This window comes from Heloderma suspectum, chromosome 10 (assembly GCF_057233095.1).
Source record: "Heloderma suspectum isolate Gila_16-S chromosome 10, 16-S_ref, whole genome shotgun sequence".
NCBI lineage: Eukaryota > Metazoa > Chordata > Lepidosauria > Squamata > Helodermatidae > Heloderma > Heloderma suspectum.
The window spans coordinates 9,213,687-9,228,974 of record NC_139467.1 but is presented as its reverse complement, the minus strand read 5'-3'; the positions used below and the strand labels follow the sequence as shown (position 1 = coordinate 9,228,974).

Sequence of the window (15,288 nt, the reverse complement as noted above, 5' to 3'; positions counted from 1 at the left end):
TGGTGGTGATTTCACATCCTCGGATTCAGTAGTTTGAAAAGTGGCCCTGGAAAAGAGATGTCGGTAGTAGGGCTGTGCACCGCTTCAGTCCGAATCCCAAATAATGAGGCAAAGCAGGCTGGCTCACAGGTGCCACAGTATGATCAGAAGTGGATCAGAAGAGCACTGAGGTGCCCCAAAGTGAAGCGGCATGTCCCCAAAGCGCCTCGGTCCGCCTGGGAGATTCATAGTTCTTCTGATGCCTTCTGAGCAGCCCAGACAGGTTGGCTACAAATGTCTCAACCTGAGAGAGAGCCAGGAAGGGGAGAAGAGAGGAGGAGGAGGGAGGGAGCCTTGGCGAGTGGCAACTCTAGTTGCCAAATTAGCACTGAATGGAACCCAGCAGTCTCCAATCAGTAACAATAGTGGGGGGGGGGGATACTGGAGTGGAGAAATCAGCCTGTGTTTGCTCATTGCAAGAAAGGGAGAATGCCGGTTAGGTGGTGGTTGGCTTTGTTAGAGAGAGATCTGGTGTGCGTGCACAGCTTTGTTTTTCTTTATTAATGCAACTATTCTCTTTCTTTTGTAGATTCTTCATTTTAAAAACCAAACATTTAGTACTTAGTTTGAGTTTCCTTCCTGGTTCTTAGTCTCCTCCCACCCCATCCTTCTGTAATAGGTTTTACCTTTCATTCTTCTTGTTTGTTCATTTAAAAAAACAGGAAATTTCAGTTTAGTTGCTTTGCGTCATTCTTTAGCTCCTGCCATACCTTCTCAATTCTCTCTCAACCATTAGTTTACCCTTACTTTGATTCTGTCTAGATTACACACACACACACACACACACACACACTCATCTGTCTGTCTGTCTGTCTGTCTGTCTATCTATCTATCTATCTATCTATCTATCTATCTAATCTTTCTTGTCCTTGTTCTTGGCTCCCCTCCACCCCCCTTCTCAGTTCCTGAATTCCTTCCCTTCCGCGGGGGGGGCCACCCCCCCCAGAATCCTCACCGGCTGGCTCCAAAGTGCCAGCGATACAGCTGCCATTGGCATATCACTTGTGGGCCAGATTGACCGCGGCCTTTACGGCCGCAAATGACGTCATGGACGCCATTTGCGGCCGCAGTCAATCCGCCCAGCCAGCGATACGGCAATGGCAGCCAGCAGGGAGGATCCAGCTGGCAAGGATTCCTCCAGGAGGCGGAGGTAAGTCTTCCGATCCTCCACAGACTCCGGGGGGCTGGATTCTTTTGAATCCAGCCTTATTGGGGTCCGTGGAGGATTTCTCCCCCATCCCTACTTCAGATTCAGATCCAAAGTGAAGCAGATGGGGCCTGAATCATTCCGAAGCAAAGTGCGGCTGCTTCAGAAGGTCTGAAGTGGTGTCTGAAGAGAAGTGGGGGGTCTGGGCACAGCCCTAGTTGGTAGTCCATGAAGCACTGAATGCCAACAATGAACTGTAGAAGAAACTGCTCTGAGCTTAAGGCCCAAGTAAATGGTCCAGTCCTGTCCTCCATCATGTTTTCGCTGCTACTATACAGAACAGGTCATAGCGTGCAAGGTTGTTTTTAAACTCAAACTTTATTCTAAAAGTAAACATAATTCAGGGAAGATGGCAGGTGGACTTGACCATTATTTTTCTCAAAATCTAGATAGTGCAGTTATTCTTTCTGTTTTTGCCCTGTCAACAGAACAGCTGTAAGATAAATCTGGGTGATAGTAGAATATAAAAGATCCAAGATGACCAACACCCGCACATCTGGGTTCGTAACACAATGGTGAACTTCCTGTTTGCAGCTAGGGATATTAGACAAATCCACGAAGAATCCGGCCTCAGGAATCCCCGGCGGATCGGCACCACTTCCCTCCGCTCCAGGAGGATTGGAGGCGGTACGGCACTTGGCTGCTTCTTCCACCGGAGCTGTTGGCCTCCTCCGCGCCGATTGCCATTTCTTTTTCTTTTTTAAATGGCGATCGGCAGGATGTGCCCATAGACGTATATGCAAAATAGAGCCATGAATCTTGCGTATAAGCCTATGGACACATAGACGTATACGCAAGATTCGCAGCTCTATTTGTGTATAAGTCTATGGGCACATCCTGCCGATCGCCATTTAAAAAAAAGAAAAAAAGAAATGGCAATCGGCGTGGAGGAGGCGAACGGCTCTGGCCAGCAAGGTAAGCGGCCCTATAGCCGGTGTGGCTCCAGGATTCTGGGGGGGGGAGGAACAGATCACCTCCCCCCGCCACGGATTCCCCACCGGAACAGTGGTGGGGAATCCGTACACACCTATTTGCAGCTCTTCTTAGCGCTGCAGGTAATTTCTTCTTCCTCTCTCACACTAAAGCCTACGTCGCTGACAACTTCACTCTGAGGCAGGCAGCGGTGGTAGGGATTCTCCTTCAGCTTGGGCATCAGGGAATATTCTCCTGTTTTGCAATACATGATCACGGTCATCGTCATAACTTAATATCAGAGGAACAGACACCCACCCTAACATACTCATAAGAACTTGCTTTATGTCTAGTGTGATCAAGTCTCCTGAGGCCGAGGGCCAAAATACATCTTAGGCTGGGGGATCTGGGATTGATTTCCTGAGATTTTCCTTTTTAATAATTGCTGCTGCATGGAGGCTGCTCATTTGATCAAGGAAAGGAGAGCAGGGTGAGGCTTTTAACCCTTCCCCCGCAGGTTTTCTAAGGCAAAGCTCTCCCCAATGCTGATATTTCCATCCTGGGGAGGGAATACAGGCACCACCACCCCTACACACAAAGAAGAAATGCCGCCTTGAAGGGGAAGGCTTAACGCATAGTTTATTTATTTATTTATTGCATTTATACCCCGCCTTTTTTCCTCTTGCAAGGAACCCAAGGCGGCTGACATTATCCTCCTCCTCTCCATTTCATCCTCACAACAACAACCCTGTGAGGTGGGTTGGGCTGAGAGTCTGTGGCTGGCCCAAAGTCACCCAGTGAGCTTCCATGGCCGAGTGGGGGCTAGAACCCGGATCTCCCGGCTCCTAGTCCAACACTCTTGCCACTACACCACACTGGCTTCATAGTGAAGCTGGGGTTTGAACCTGGGGTTTTCTGCATGCAAAGTCCGTGCCGCACCACTGAGCTCCGGTCCCTCCTGCTGCATGTCTAATAAATGCCCACATGTTCATCTTTGAATCCTTTCCCCCATCATGCACCTGCATTCTGCATGAGGGGTTGCCCTCTGTATTCTGGCCCCGGAGCTCTTCTGAAGGGGTCGGGGGGGGGACTTCAATCCCCACTGAAGGTCCAGGCCTGCTTGTCTTCCTGCAGCCACAGCATCACTGAACGGCTACGATGACGACAAGATCATCGGAGGGTACAAGTGCCCGGCCCACTCCCAACCCTGGCAAGCCTATTTAACATACTGGGCTGGCTACCGGTGGTGCGGAGGCTCCCTAATTAATGACTGTTGGCTCATCTCAGCGGCTCATTGCTACCTAAAGTGAGTATGATGACATGTAGGACTGACAAATGGATTGGAACACCTGATCAAAGGAAAAAGGGGTTCTATTGTAAGCTTTGGGGAGCTGGGAGGGCTTGGTAGGGTAATTAGATGCAAAGGAGGCCAGGGTTCCTCTGCCCATATAAAGGGGAATGTTTGGGGCAGGTGTGAAGGAGGCAGACCAGGTTAAGAGAGGTCACCCCAAACCTTCCAGGAACTCACACATGGCCCAATGCGAACCACACATTGGAAGCCTTAGACATTCGCAAATTGCACATCTGGGCTGAGCCCTTTCGGGCACATGGGAACTAGGGAGCTGTTGCAACTCCTGGTTGCAGGTGAATGGGAAGGAAGACATCCCCCTTGTGTTTGCAATAAGGCCAAGAGGGCCTCTTTTTAAAAAAAAAAAAATTATTGTAAATATCAAAAGAGCATAGCAAAATAAAACCATAAAAGAAAAAAAAATTCTGGCATTTCAGTAAGTACATATGAAATGTATGTGTGAGTGTGTGTGTGTGTATGCATATGCATATGTATGTGTGTGTGCGCACATGCGTGCAAATACAGCTTTCTAAAAATTAAAAGAGATTATACCTAAACTTCAAGAAAGGCAAACCAAGTTTCCAAGTGACCATTCGCAAGTGGCAGCTGTATACCATTTGTTCAAATGTTAGAAACCTTATTAAGTCCTCAATTCACTGCGTATTAGGTGAGGATTTCTCCCTCCTATGTTGCAATGTCAGTCCTCTGGCTGTCAAAAGGGCTCAGGGAATCCATTTATGCTGACTGCGCATGAACTTCCAGCAGGCAGGTAAATAATGTAAAAGAACACGTACTCTATAAATATTCAAGAGGAAAACCCTCTTCTGTTCCACGGTAGCTTGAAGGGCCCGCTCGGTCTTTGGCCCGGAGCAAGTATCACCATTTCCTGTGCTTGTGAGCGTTGTCTGGGACATTGCAGTTGTGATGCCACAGCCTTTCTCTGAGCTGCATAAAACCCCTCAGGTCTGGGAGTCCCTCCTCCCAGAGGCATGGGGCCATGCTGCTGGAATCACTCCCATTCTCTCCTCCCAGAGGACAGGCTCCATGCTGGAATCACTGAAGGACCAGCCTCCTTCCTTCTGAGTTCACTGGGCTCCTTGCTTTCCAGAGCATGGAGCCATGACTGGGTGCCTTGCCTCCAATAGGCTTCCTGCTGCTGAAATCACTAGGGTGGCCCCTTTGGTAGCTATTTTCCCATGCAGAACTAGTGTCCAACCACTGCTGACTGGAACCATTTGGAACCATTTGGGGTGGCTTGTTTGGAGCAGTGTGCCCACTCCCTCCCCCGATGAGCTGTGAGGCCCTCCTCCTCAGGAGACCAGCAAACGCAGCATCCCTCCACTCTCAGGCAGGCCGAGCTCATGCGCCCAAGCCAGGTCGTGGATGCTGCAGTTCTGTCTCACTCTGCCCTGACCCAACGTAGCCCACCTTGTGAGAAGATCTGAGGGGGCGTCCCCATGCATGATTTACTGTGAGGTTGCTACATTTGGAGGTTGTTTGGGGCACGTGACGTCGTAGCCATCTCGCAGCCACTCCGGAGTTTCACACCAAAAAAATGGTTCTCCTAAGACTATTTTTAGTCTGATTGTTTTCCTTAATTCAGCTTATCTGTGCTTCTGTTGAGCTGTGCACCACCCTCTGCATTTACTCCGGCATGATAGCCCTGCCCAGGGGTGTGTCTTTCACCTCACTTACCCAGGTCAAGGGGTGTTTCCCCAGTGTTTTCCCCGCCTGTGTTTCCACGCCGTTTCCACCATTTCAGGGCCGTCCATCAGAGTTCTTCACTACCTCATGGCATTTATTTCACCTTGCCTACCACTAAACTCTGGTGGCCATCCCCACAAAGCTCCGGGCAGCCCAACAGCAATCCCCCTCCCCATCTCGTTATCTCACTATGTCACTATCGTGCATTTGTCCAGCAATACCCATCCCTCCTATCTCACTATGTCACTATGCCACTATCGAGATAGGGGGGTATAGGCATTGCTGGACAAATGCGTGATAGCAACCCAGTGGCATTCAAAACCCCTGTGTAGGTGTAATTGTTTAACTCCTTCCTTTCAGGATGGGTGAGTTCTTCCATCTCACTATGCCACTATCAAGGAATTGCTCTATCATGCAATTTGGCTATCACATAATTGACCAGTCTTTGGCCCATAGCAAGTATCATCATTTCCTGTGCTTGTGAGCTTTCTCTGGGCCATCACAGCTGTGATGTCACAGCCTTTCTCTGAGCTGCATAAAACCCCTCACGTTTGGGAGTCCCTCCTCCCAGAGGCATACGGCCATCCTGCTGAACTCTTTCCGATTCTCTCCTCCCAGAGGACAGGCTGCATGCGATGACAGAGGCAGTGGCAGTGGTGGAGGCAGAGGCAGCAGCAACGGAGGTAGCGGTGGAGGTGGCGGTAATGATGATGACAGTGATGGCTCAGGTAAGGAGCTGGAGGCGCCAGCACGGCCGAAGCTCCGAAGCACACCAAAGCGCTTCAGACAGCCCCCAACCCGCTTTGCGTTGCCTCGTTCCCCCTCTGCTTCACCTCGGAAGGAGCCTGAAGTGTCCTGAAGCAACCCGCTTCGCCTCAGGTTTCGAGCCTCAGGCTGAAGCGGTGCACAGCCCTAATCACCTCCTGTTGTCTTTCAAAACAAAACGTGGCTGACTGTTGTACGGATTCACACATATGACTTCTTGTCTTCTCCTCCATCCACTTTTCTTCTGTCTCTGGTCAGTTTTAGTCTTCTCTTTGCGGCTTGGGATCATTACAACAGACAGCTCCCCACCTCCTTCAGGAATGCCGCAATAACTTACAAGTGGAATAGCGAGGCTAGCCAAATTTTCAGACACAGACAGCCTCTCTCACACACCCTCCCTTAACAAAATCACCAGTCATTCTCTCTGGCCCTTCCTGAGCTTGCCTTCCAGTGGGACGAGAAATCGTGCATTATTATATTACTACCAGCCCTGTGCTTCATTGTAAACTCAAAAGGTTCCAAATCTAGAATTCACCACTGTACCCAAGCATTGCACTGGTTGGTAATTACGAGCTGCATGATTGGTAATTACAAGAAAGGGTTTTTCGGAAGATAATAGCATAAGGCACATATAGACCACTTCATAGCGAGACCTTCCTTTTCTTCTGTTGTGTAGTTGCATTCCCTAGGGAACCGTTTCCTACTCAAGGACAGTGCTGGATACTCAACCCGCTCATATTCCTGAGACAGAACTGCCCAGAGTCCTACATCTGAAGCATCAGTGGCTGGTGTGAAGGGTCTCTCAAAAACCAGGCCTTTGAGGACTGGAGGTGCACCAGTGTCAGAGTTACTATATCTCATTCTTTTTTGCAATCCTCAGTCAAAGGCAGGAGTTCCTTCACTTTGAAGCAAAACTGTTAGTGCAGCTGTTAAAGTAGCTAACTGGGGTATGAATCTAGTATAAGAGCTCATCAGACGTAACTACGGCTGTACTTTGGTTTTCTGTCGATGGAATGGGAAGATCTTGTAAAGCTCGTACATCACTCACTCCCGGTTGTTCTTCCTCTTGTTCTATGAGATACTCCAGATGCTGAAGCTGAGTCTTCACCACATGGCATTTAGCTGGCCTGATGGTTAGGAAGACCAAATCAAAATAATGCAGATGGTCCTCCCATGTCTTGCTGTATATAATCACTTCATCAGAATATGTGCAGTGGCAAAGCCTTGAAAGGGAGACAACAAAAAATCCACCAGACTTTGAAAAGCAGCTCCCCACCCCCGCTTACCCCAAATGGTGTTGTCCTGAACTAATTTTGACCCCATGGAGTGGCAAAAACTGCCTTTTCCTTAGACTCAGGTCTGAGAGGAATCTGCCAGTAGCCTTTGGTCATGGCCAAAGAGATCAGATATCGAGCCTCTCCCAGACTATCTAGTTAGGTTTCTACCCATGGGATAGGGTGCACATCAAAACAAAGACTCGATTCACAGCTCTGAAGTCAATGCCCAGTCTTCTAGTGCCATCGGGCTGTGGCTGAAGGCCTAAGCGAATGGTCCAGACCTTTCCTCAATCATGTTTTTGCTTCTCCTAAAATAGAGTAGGTCGTAGCATATCAGGTTACTTTTAAACTCAAACATTCCTCCAAACTCAAACATCATTCTGAGAACGTGGCAGGTGGAACTGACCATTCTTTTCCTCAAAAGTGAGATAGTGGGGTTGTTCTTTTTACTTTCGTCCTGTCAGCCAAACAGCTGTGAGATAAGGTAAGGTGATGGTTGAATATAAAAGAGGAAAGATGACCAACACCAGTCATTCTGTGTTCGTGACACAATGCTGATCTTCCTGTTTGCCCTTCTTCTTGGTGCCGCAGGTAATTTCTTCCTCCCCTGCCACGCTAAAGCCTTCATCTCTCTCTGCCAAGCTCACTCTGAGGCAGTTTTGCTAGGAATTTTCCTTCAGCTTGAGCAGTAGGAATACTATCCTATTTTGTAAATAATGCTAATACAACTACTACTACTGCTACTAATAACAACAACAACAACAACTCAATATGATGGGAAAAGATGCATCCTAACATAGTCATAAGAATCTCCTTCCTGTCTAGTGTGATCAAGTCTCTTGAGGCTGAGGGCCAAAATACATTTTAGGCTGGGATATATGTGACTGATGTCCTGACATCTGCCTTTTAATGAATTGTAGCTGTGTTGGGCTGCTAATTTGATTGGGAAAGGAGGGTGCTGTATCACTGAGCTATGGACCCTCCCAACCCCAACCCTCACTGCATCACCACGTCAGATAAATATGCACACGTTCAGCTTTGAATCTTTTCCCCATCATGCTCCTGCATTCTGGATGATGGTTTGCTATGTGTATTAAGGCCCAGGAGCTCTCCTGAAAGGGTGGGGGTGGACAATGTCAATCTTCACTGAACGCCCAGGCCTGTTTGTCTTCCTGCAGTGGCAGTGCCACTGAACGGCTACAACAATGACGACAAGATTGTTGGAGGGTTTGAGTGCCCGGCCCACTCCCAGCCCTGGCAGGCTTCCTTAACGTATGCGGCTGGCTATCGGTGGTGCGGAGGCTCCCTAATCAACAACCGTTGGGTCATCTCGGCAGCTCATTGCTACAAGGAGTGAGTATGATGCCATGCAGGATCGACAAACTGATTGGCTCCTGTGCCTTTAATACTGGTGGAAAAGGGAGTGTTTTGAAAGGTGCAGCTTGTCATGCACAGAGAAGAAAAAATGGTAAGTTCTAAAATTCCCTCTTCTACGCTACTGCTAAAGCTGGAGTCACCATCTTTTTTCACTGGCTCCTGTGCCTGTAACCATAAATTGACATGGAGAAATTAAACAAGCTAAACGTTTTACATCTCTCCCCCTCTCATTCTCTCTCTCTCCCTCTGAGCTTATCTCAGAAAAAGCGTCACCTGCAACAGGGCCAGTACAAAGAGTGTGGCACAACCAACCTTCACTTTCCATCATCCTTGGGCTCTCAGTACTCGATGTGGAAGGAAAGACACTCTCCATAAGATAGAGTTATGATTATTATTTTGGCCTTCATGTTTTGTGACTGAGCCCCATGTTTAAAACATGGGTTCTAAGGTCTAGTTGAGGTCTGCTGAAAACCAACCCTTCCCACCTCAAACTTTGCACTTCTCGGTTCTAGAGAAGGTTTACTATGAAGGTTTTCTGAGGGGGTGGGCAGAGCGGGGAGAATTGCTTCAGGGTTTATCTTGTTTTGTTCATGCTGAGTTTTCTTCTGCAGCCCTCGCACACTCCTTGTGCACCTTGGCGAACATGACATCACCTGGGAGGAAGGTACAGAACAGCGCATCAAGGTGGAAAAAGCCATTCCCCATTCACGTTACCATGACAACATCTTGGACAATGATATCATGTTGATCAAACTCGCCCACCCAGTCACATTCAATGCCTTTGTGCAGCCCATCGAATTTTCTCCACACTGCCCTGTGCCAGGGGACGACTGTCTTGTGTCAGGTTGGGGGAACCTTCTCACATCAGGAGGTAAGGAGCTGCTTGGTAATAAGACTGCTATCCTGTCCTGTTTTGAAATTTTGCCCCTCATGCTTTATGCATATATGCTTTAGGTATTTTTTGAAAAATGTATATACCCCCTCTGTTTGTCTCTGATGAATGCTTGCATTTGGAAGTACAAGTTACACAACAAATATAGTAAATATCCAAGAGGATAACCACCAGCAGCTCACACTCACACACTCACACACACACACACAGAGAGAGAGAGAGAGAGAGAGAGGGAACAGGAGTCAGCAGCACTTAAAAGTAGGGATGTCAGAGAATTCCGCAATGGACTCCAGTGAGGTCAGATTCTTTAGAATTCGGCCCCCCCGGAATCCATGGCGGAATGGCCTCCCGCACCACCACCCCGCAGTATCCCCCCAGGACGGAGCGTACCTGGTGGCGGATGCAGCGGCTCAGGCGGCGGATGCAGCAGTGGCAGCTCCGGCTGGTTTCCCGGCCACTGCCGGGCTGCTGTGGCCGCAAATGGCAGCCATCGTAGCAGCCGCCATTTGCGTGGCTGCCTTTCTTTGTGAGAGGTTGCATAAATACTTACGTAGCCTATCACGGCAAAAGGCAGCCACGCAAATGGCGGCTGGCATAGCGGCCGCCATTTGCAGCCGCAGCAGCCCGGTGGCTCTGCAGAGTTGCTGCGGAGCAGACCCGTCTGGGGAGGATTCTGGGGGGAGGGATGGAGCACCTCCCCCCCACTGTGGATGCCCCGGAATGGAGCAAGGTAAGCGTTTCGTACATCCCTACTTAAAAGCAAAACCCACACAGCGAGCGGGAAATTTAGTGCCATCCAAAGGCCTGGTGAATAAAAAGGTCTTATCAACACATCTGGAGAACATAAGAGAGTGAGACTACCAGGGAAGTTCTGGGGAGAGCACTCCATGGTCTGGGCTCTTGGGAAACAAGCAACTGAACAAAATTCTCACTATCGTTCCTCTTGCATCCTCACCATCTGTGCTTCCAGGCGAGACGGACCATGCATCAAGGCCCCACATGTAGCAGTGGGCTACACCAGGTTCATGGGACATGAAGGGGTTCAGATGGGCAACTGCAGCAGAAAGAGGCCTTCTATTCCAAGCAGGTAGAAATGCACCTCCAGCACTTCCACCCAGATGCCAAGGTGGGGGCTGAAATCTGGAGGGGGAGCGGTTTGCCTAGATTGACCTGCTTGCAAAGAGGTTTCTGGGTGGAACAGGCAGGGTGCTCCGGGTTCCTTGTTTGTCTCCAGATGGAGAAATTCTTGAAAGAATCAAATGGGATCAATCCCTCTATCTCTACAGCTGAATGGTTGAGCTGCATTATCCCTGAAGTCTATTGGGATCACGTGAGCTTTACAGTGAGATGGGCTTTTGTTCTTTCCAGAGCAATACCCGGACGCCTTGCAGTGTCTGAATCTGCCCATTCTATCAACCTCTGTATGTGATTCCTCCTATCCTGGCCTCATCACTTCTAACATGTTCTGTGCTGGCTACATCGAGGGAGGCAAAGACACTTGTCAGGTGAGAGAGAGTCTGGGTGTGTTGGGATGGAGGGAGGGAGAGGGGTCTGGTCATGCTATGTGCACATGCAGTAGAATGATTTGGGAAGAGGTCCTGAGGGACTGGAGGGAATTGTAGCACTGCAGGCTGCAAGTGTAGAATGCCAGTTCTGAAAAGTCCTCCATGTTAAAACAACAACAAACAAACCTCCTGGCAAGTCAAAACCTTGCAGATCCAGGGAAAATATTCTGGCTAATCTGCTCACAGCAGTCCCATTTTCTAGCTGCAAGGATCAGATGGATGGATGGATGGATGGATGGATGGATGGAGATTGGTTGACAGCAGAGTCAGATTGATAAACACAAGACTGAGTCTGTTGAAGAAATACTTTTAACTGGAAGTTTACTTAAATAACATAACACATATCACAAGCATGACTTCTACTTGTTACAGAGAGAGAAAAATGGGGGAGCTTCTCCTAGCTCCATAATGCAGAAAAAGAAGAAAAAAGGAATGGCTTCCTTCTAGGCAAAGAAAAGGAATATATCAATATAAAATGGTGGGAGAGGGGAGGACCAATTACTCATTGGTTACTAGGCTATGCCTACTATGTCTTCCTTAGCCACTGGCGGAGTGGCTCATTCTGTTAACCCCTGACCCCCAGAGTTATCCCAGGAGGCTTAAAGTGCAAAGTTTAGTTCACCCTTGCATGCACGTGCATCTCCTCCCCAAAACTCCTCCCTCCAGAATTATTCCCCTGTTGTCATTCTTCCAAAATATACTGTATATGTTGCGCTCTATGTGGGGCTGCCCTTGAGGCTGGTCCAGAAGCTGGAGCTAGCACAGAACGCAGCAGCTCGGCTGTTGCCGGGAGCTGCCCCTTTCCAGCACGCAACTGCTTTGCTGAGGGAACTGTGCTGGCTGCCTATTCGCTACCGGGCCAGGTTTAAGGTGTTAGTACTAGTGTACAAAGCCCTGAACAACTTGGGACCAGGATACCTGAGACAGCGCCTTCCCCCTTACCAACCTGCCCGGTCACTGAGGTCATCAGAGGGTTTGCTCCTGGTGGTTCCTCATGGACGCATGGCCCGGCTGGAGTCCACCAGGAAAAGAGCCTTCAGTGTGGTGGCCCCCTTCCTGTGGAGCTCCCTGCCTTTGGAGGTCAGGCAGGCACCAGCGTTGTGTTGCTTCTGGCACCTCCTGAAGACATTGTTATTTCAGGAAGCCTTCCTTGCGTGACCCGCTGCGGCTTATTAAATTCAAACTTATCAGAACTTGTTTCTTTTTAAAATGTTTTAATTGTTTTAACATGGTGTTTTATTCTTTTATCTTTGCTGCTCCCTGCTCCGAAATCTTTTGATGTGGAGCAGTATATAAATATTGTAAATAAATAAATATTGGGATTCAAAGATCTCTTTCTGCTGTATAGGTAGCAGTGGTAGAGTCTATCCTAATCACTCCAGGAATAAATGCACTGAGCAGACCAAAGAGCCATTTTACATATTGCACAGACTATGGTGATGGAATGTAGTAAACCAGCACACCGGGGGGGGGGGGGGGCTTTACTCTTGTCCTACCTCTGATGTGTGAGGTTTCTACATTCAGGGAGACCTTAATGTGTGTGTGGGGGGAGGGAGGATCATTTTGAAAAAAATGACTCACCCAGTCTGAAGTGGTACAGTCTAGGATCCTAGCACCACATTCCGCATAATGTGTGGAATAGCTCAGATGGATAGATATGAAAAACCTACCGAGGGCAGGATTAAGGGGAGAGTCACATTCTGTCAAGGGCTCCTTGGAGGCCTCTCTCAGTCTAATCCAGTAGCCAAGTCCAGACACAGACAAATGGATTCTTTTCAAAGCTTTATTCCTCTTTTACAACTTAACAACTCTACTGTTAGCAACTAGATATGAGCAGCAGAGTACCTATGCCCTACGTTGGAACAGTTGGTCCCCGTTTGTAAGGGAATTACTGGCAGACCCCTGAACTTAAGGACTAGGGAGAGTCCCTCCCCTTTTCCCTTGGATCCTCTGGGCGCAGCCGTTGTTTGCGCGCCAACCGGGCACTATGTCTCCTTTCTGCGCCCTCCATTTGGCGCTGCTCTCTGCGTCGGCGTTGCACGTCCACCAAGTCTGCTTCCCTCTGTCACTCCCTGGACTGCTATCTAAGCTAGGAATGCTGGTGGGAGGAATCTCCGTCAGCTGTTGGCCCTGGGAAAGAGGAGCACGCTCCACTCCCAGGAGCGACTGCTCTTCCTCAGAATCAGAACTACTCTGGGATTCTATGGGCTCAGTGTCCACCCTGACACATTCTACCAGGGGGCTGAGTTCCTTGCCTTATTCTAGCATGGATACTCATTTTTTGTTTGGCTATTCTTGGCTGCAGAAAGACTCTGGCGGGCCTCTGGTGTGCGATGGAAAACTGACCGGCATAGTGGCCTGGGGTTTTGGATGTGCTCAGAAAAACCTCCCTGGCGTGTACACTACCGTGTGCATTTACAAAGCCTGGATAGAAGAGGTGCTCGCAAACAACTGAGATCGTCTTGAGGATGGGCTTCACCAAAAAAGGGGTCCCTCTCCCAGGAAAAATGCCATGTCTCATGATGTTCCTTGGATCCAAGCAATGGGGATAACAGATACCACCCCAAAACTGCAGCCAAATGGTTTATAGTAGCCACTCCCTCTCCCCAGGGAGCCTTGGGAACTATACTTCCATGTGGGAGGCTAGGGACTCATAGAATCCTCACAAAACTACAAGTCCCGAGATCCTTTTCTTTTCCTTCTTTCTTCTCTTGATGGAGAGGGGGAGCCATATCAGTTCAACTGGTATAAGACTGAACTGAGATAGTAGTGAAGATTTGACCAAAGGTATTCAGGGCAGAATTTCGATTAGCGGGAAAGAAGATGGGGAATTTATATCACATCCTTGTGTTAAAAAATAAAATTGGGTATGACATCCTACTTCATGGCCTGAGGAGTATTTATTATTTTGGAGGGGAGCGTTACCCTGATGTTTGTTTGTTTAGTTGACCATATGATGTTGTGTGCATGCAACCAAGAGATCCTCACTTCCAAGCAGTGAGATGATTCAGATGTTCCACCAGTGACTCAGGGTTCCGTTTCCTTAGAAGATCACTGGAGAGCAATGGCATTTCTGTGATATAAGGGTGATTTACACACATATATAAGGGCTGAGTGGAAGATGAGAGTCTACCGAATTAACACTCCAACAGACTCCTGTTCCCCATCAGACGAGAGAACGCAGAAGTTGCACTGAACTCAGATTCACAAGCTTTGTATGCAAATTTGACGAAGGGAGTTACTTGTTATGTTATTTGTTTATTTGTTATGAACATTTATATGCCATCTTATTTCTCAAATGGCCATCAAGGGAGTGAACAACAATTTAAAAGAGTAAAACCTTGATGCAATAAAAAGAACATTTAAAACCATGAAACATTAAATCATTAAAGCAACTGTATAATTTAAACGGCTAAATGAAAAAGAGTGTCTTCACACCCTTTCTAAAAGCCAAGAGAGTGGGGTCAATGGTCATTCTTGAGGGAGCGCATTCCAGAACAACCTGAATCTAAATCCCCAAGACAGACTTTCCAGCAACACCTCCAACTTGTCTGGGTTTAACCTCAGTTTGTCCACCCTCATCCAGCCCATTATTGAACCCACACTAGTGCTTTGTACTGGTATTGAAGTGCACTGATAACTGTTGGGGCGTGTTATGTATTCCCTATACTGCTTTTCTAGCATTATTTCCTCCTTTTTACTCCATATTATCCAAAATACTGCAACAGATGTCATTGCGTGTGCTATAAGATGTAAATACACAAGAGGGATATAGCGTTACTATGAAGGGATTGCATCGATATACAACAGGAGGTGTAGACCTAGCCCAACAGAGCTGGACATCATCAGCATATTGATGGCACCTTACTCCAAAGCTTCATTGTTTCATAGAGCAGGTGGGTACAACATAAAGCATGCCATACAGCTGTGAAAGATAACCAGCCTGTCAGAAGAAAAAGATTTGGCAACCTTAGGGAGCAATCCTATGGACCCTAAACAGAGGGCATTTCTACATGAGGCTTTTATTGCATGCTCATGATTGGTCAGTCATGGAAGTTTGTGGGTCCTTTACATGACGTCGTCAACCTCCAGGTGTCTCCTGTGCTTTCTGACCTTTATCCCAGTTTTTTAAAGATCAGGGATAATGTGGTAATAACTGTTAATCTGCTTTAATGGCTGTGTGTGACTGCGCAGTTCTGCTA

The 15,288-nt window shown here is 48.1% G+C and overlaps 1 protein-coding gene across 1 annotated transcript; it reads left to right on the top strand.

Moving 5' to 3' along the window:
* Positions 1–7,789: 7,789 nt before the first annotated feature.
* LOC146337623 (serine protease 1-like) lies at positions 7,790–13,965 on the top strand. Its single transcript, XM_084815012.1, has 5 exons — positions 7,790–7,843; positions 8,431–8,605; positions 9,241–9,500; positions 10,890–11,026; positions 13,392–13,965. The coding sequence occupies exons 1-5, from the start codon at positions 7,804–7,806 to the stop codon at positions 13,539–13,541; spliced, it is 762 nt and encodes a 253-aa protein (XP_084671138.1). The 5' UTR covers positions 7,790–7,803; the 3' UTR covers positions 13,542–13,965.
* The last annotated feature ends 1,323 nt before the right edge of the window (positions 13,966–15,288 follow it).

Excerpts from the sequence above, each read along its gene's own strand:
- LOC146337623 (XM_084815012.1), top strand. The coding sequence starts at position 7,804 with ATGCTGATCTTCCTGTTTGCCCTTCTTCTTGGTGCCGCAG. Across the intron at positions 8,606-9,240 it reads GCAGCTCATTGCTACAAGGA|CCCTCGCACACTCCTTGTGC; the intron begins GTGAGTATGATG and ends TTTCTTCTGCAG. Across the intron at positions 9,501-10,889 it reads GAACCTTCTCACATCAGGAG|AGCAATACCCGGACGCCTTG; the intron begins GTAAGGAGCTGC and ends TGTTCTTTCCAG.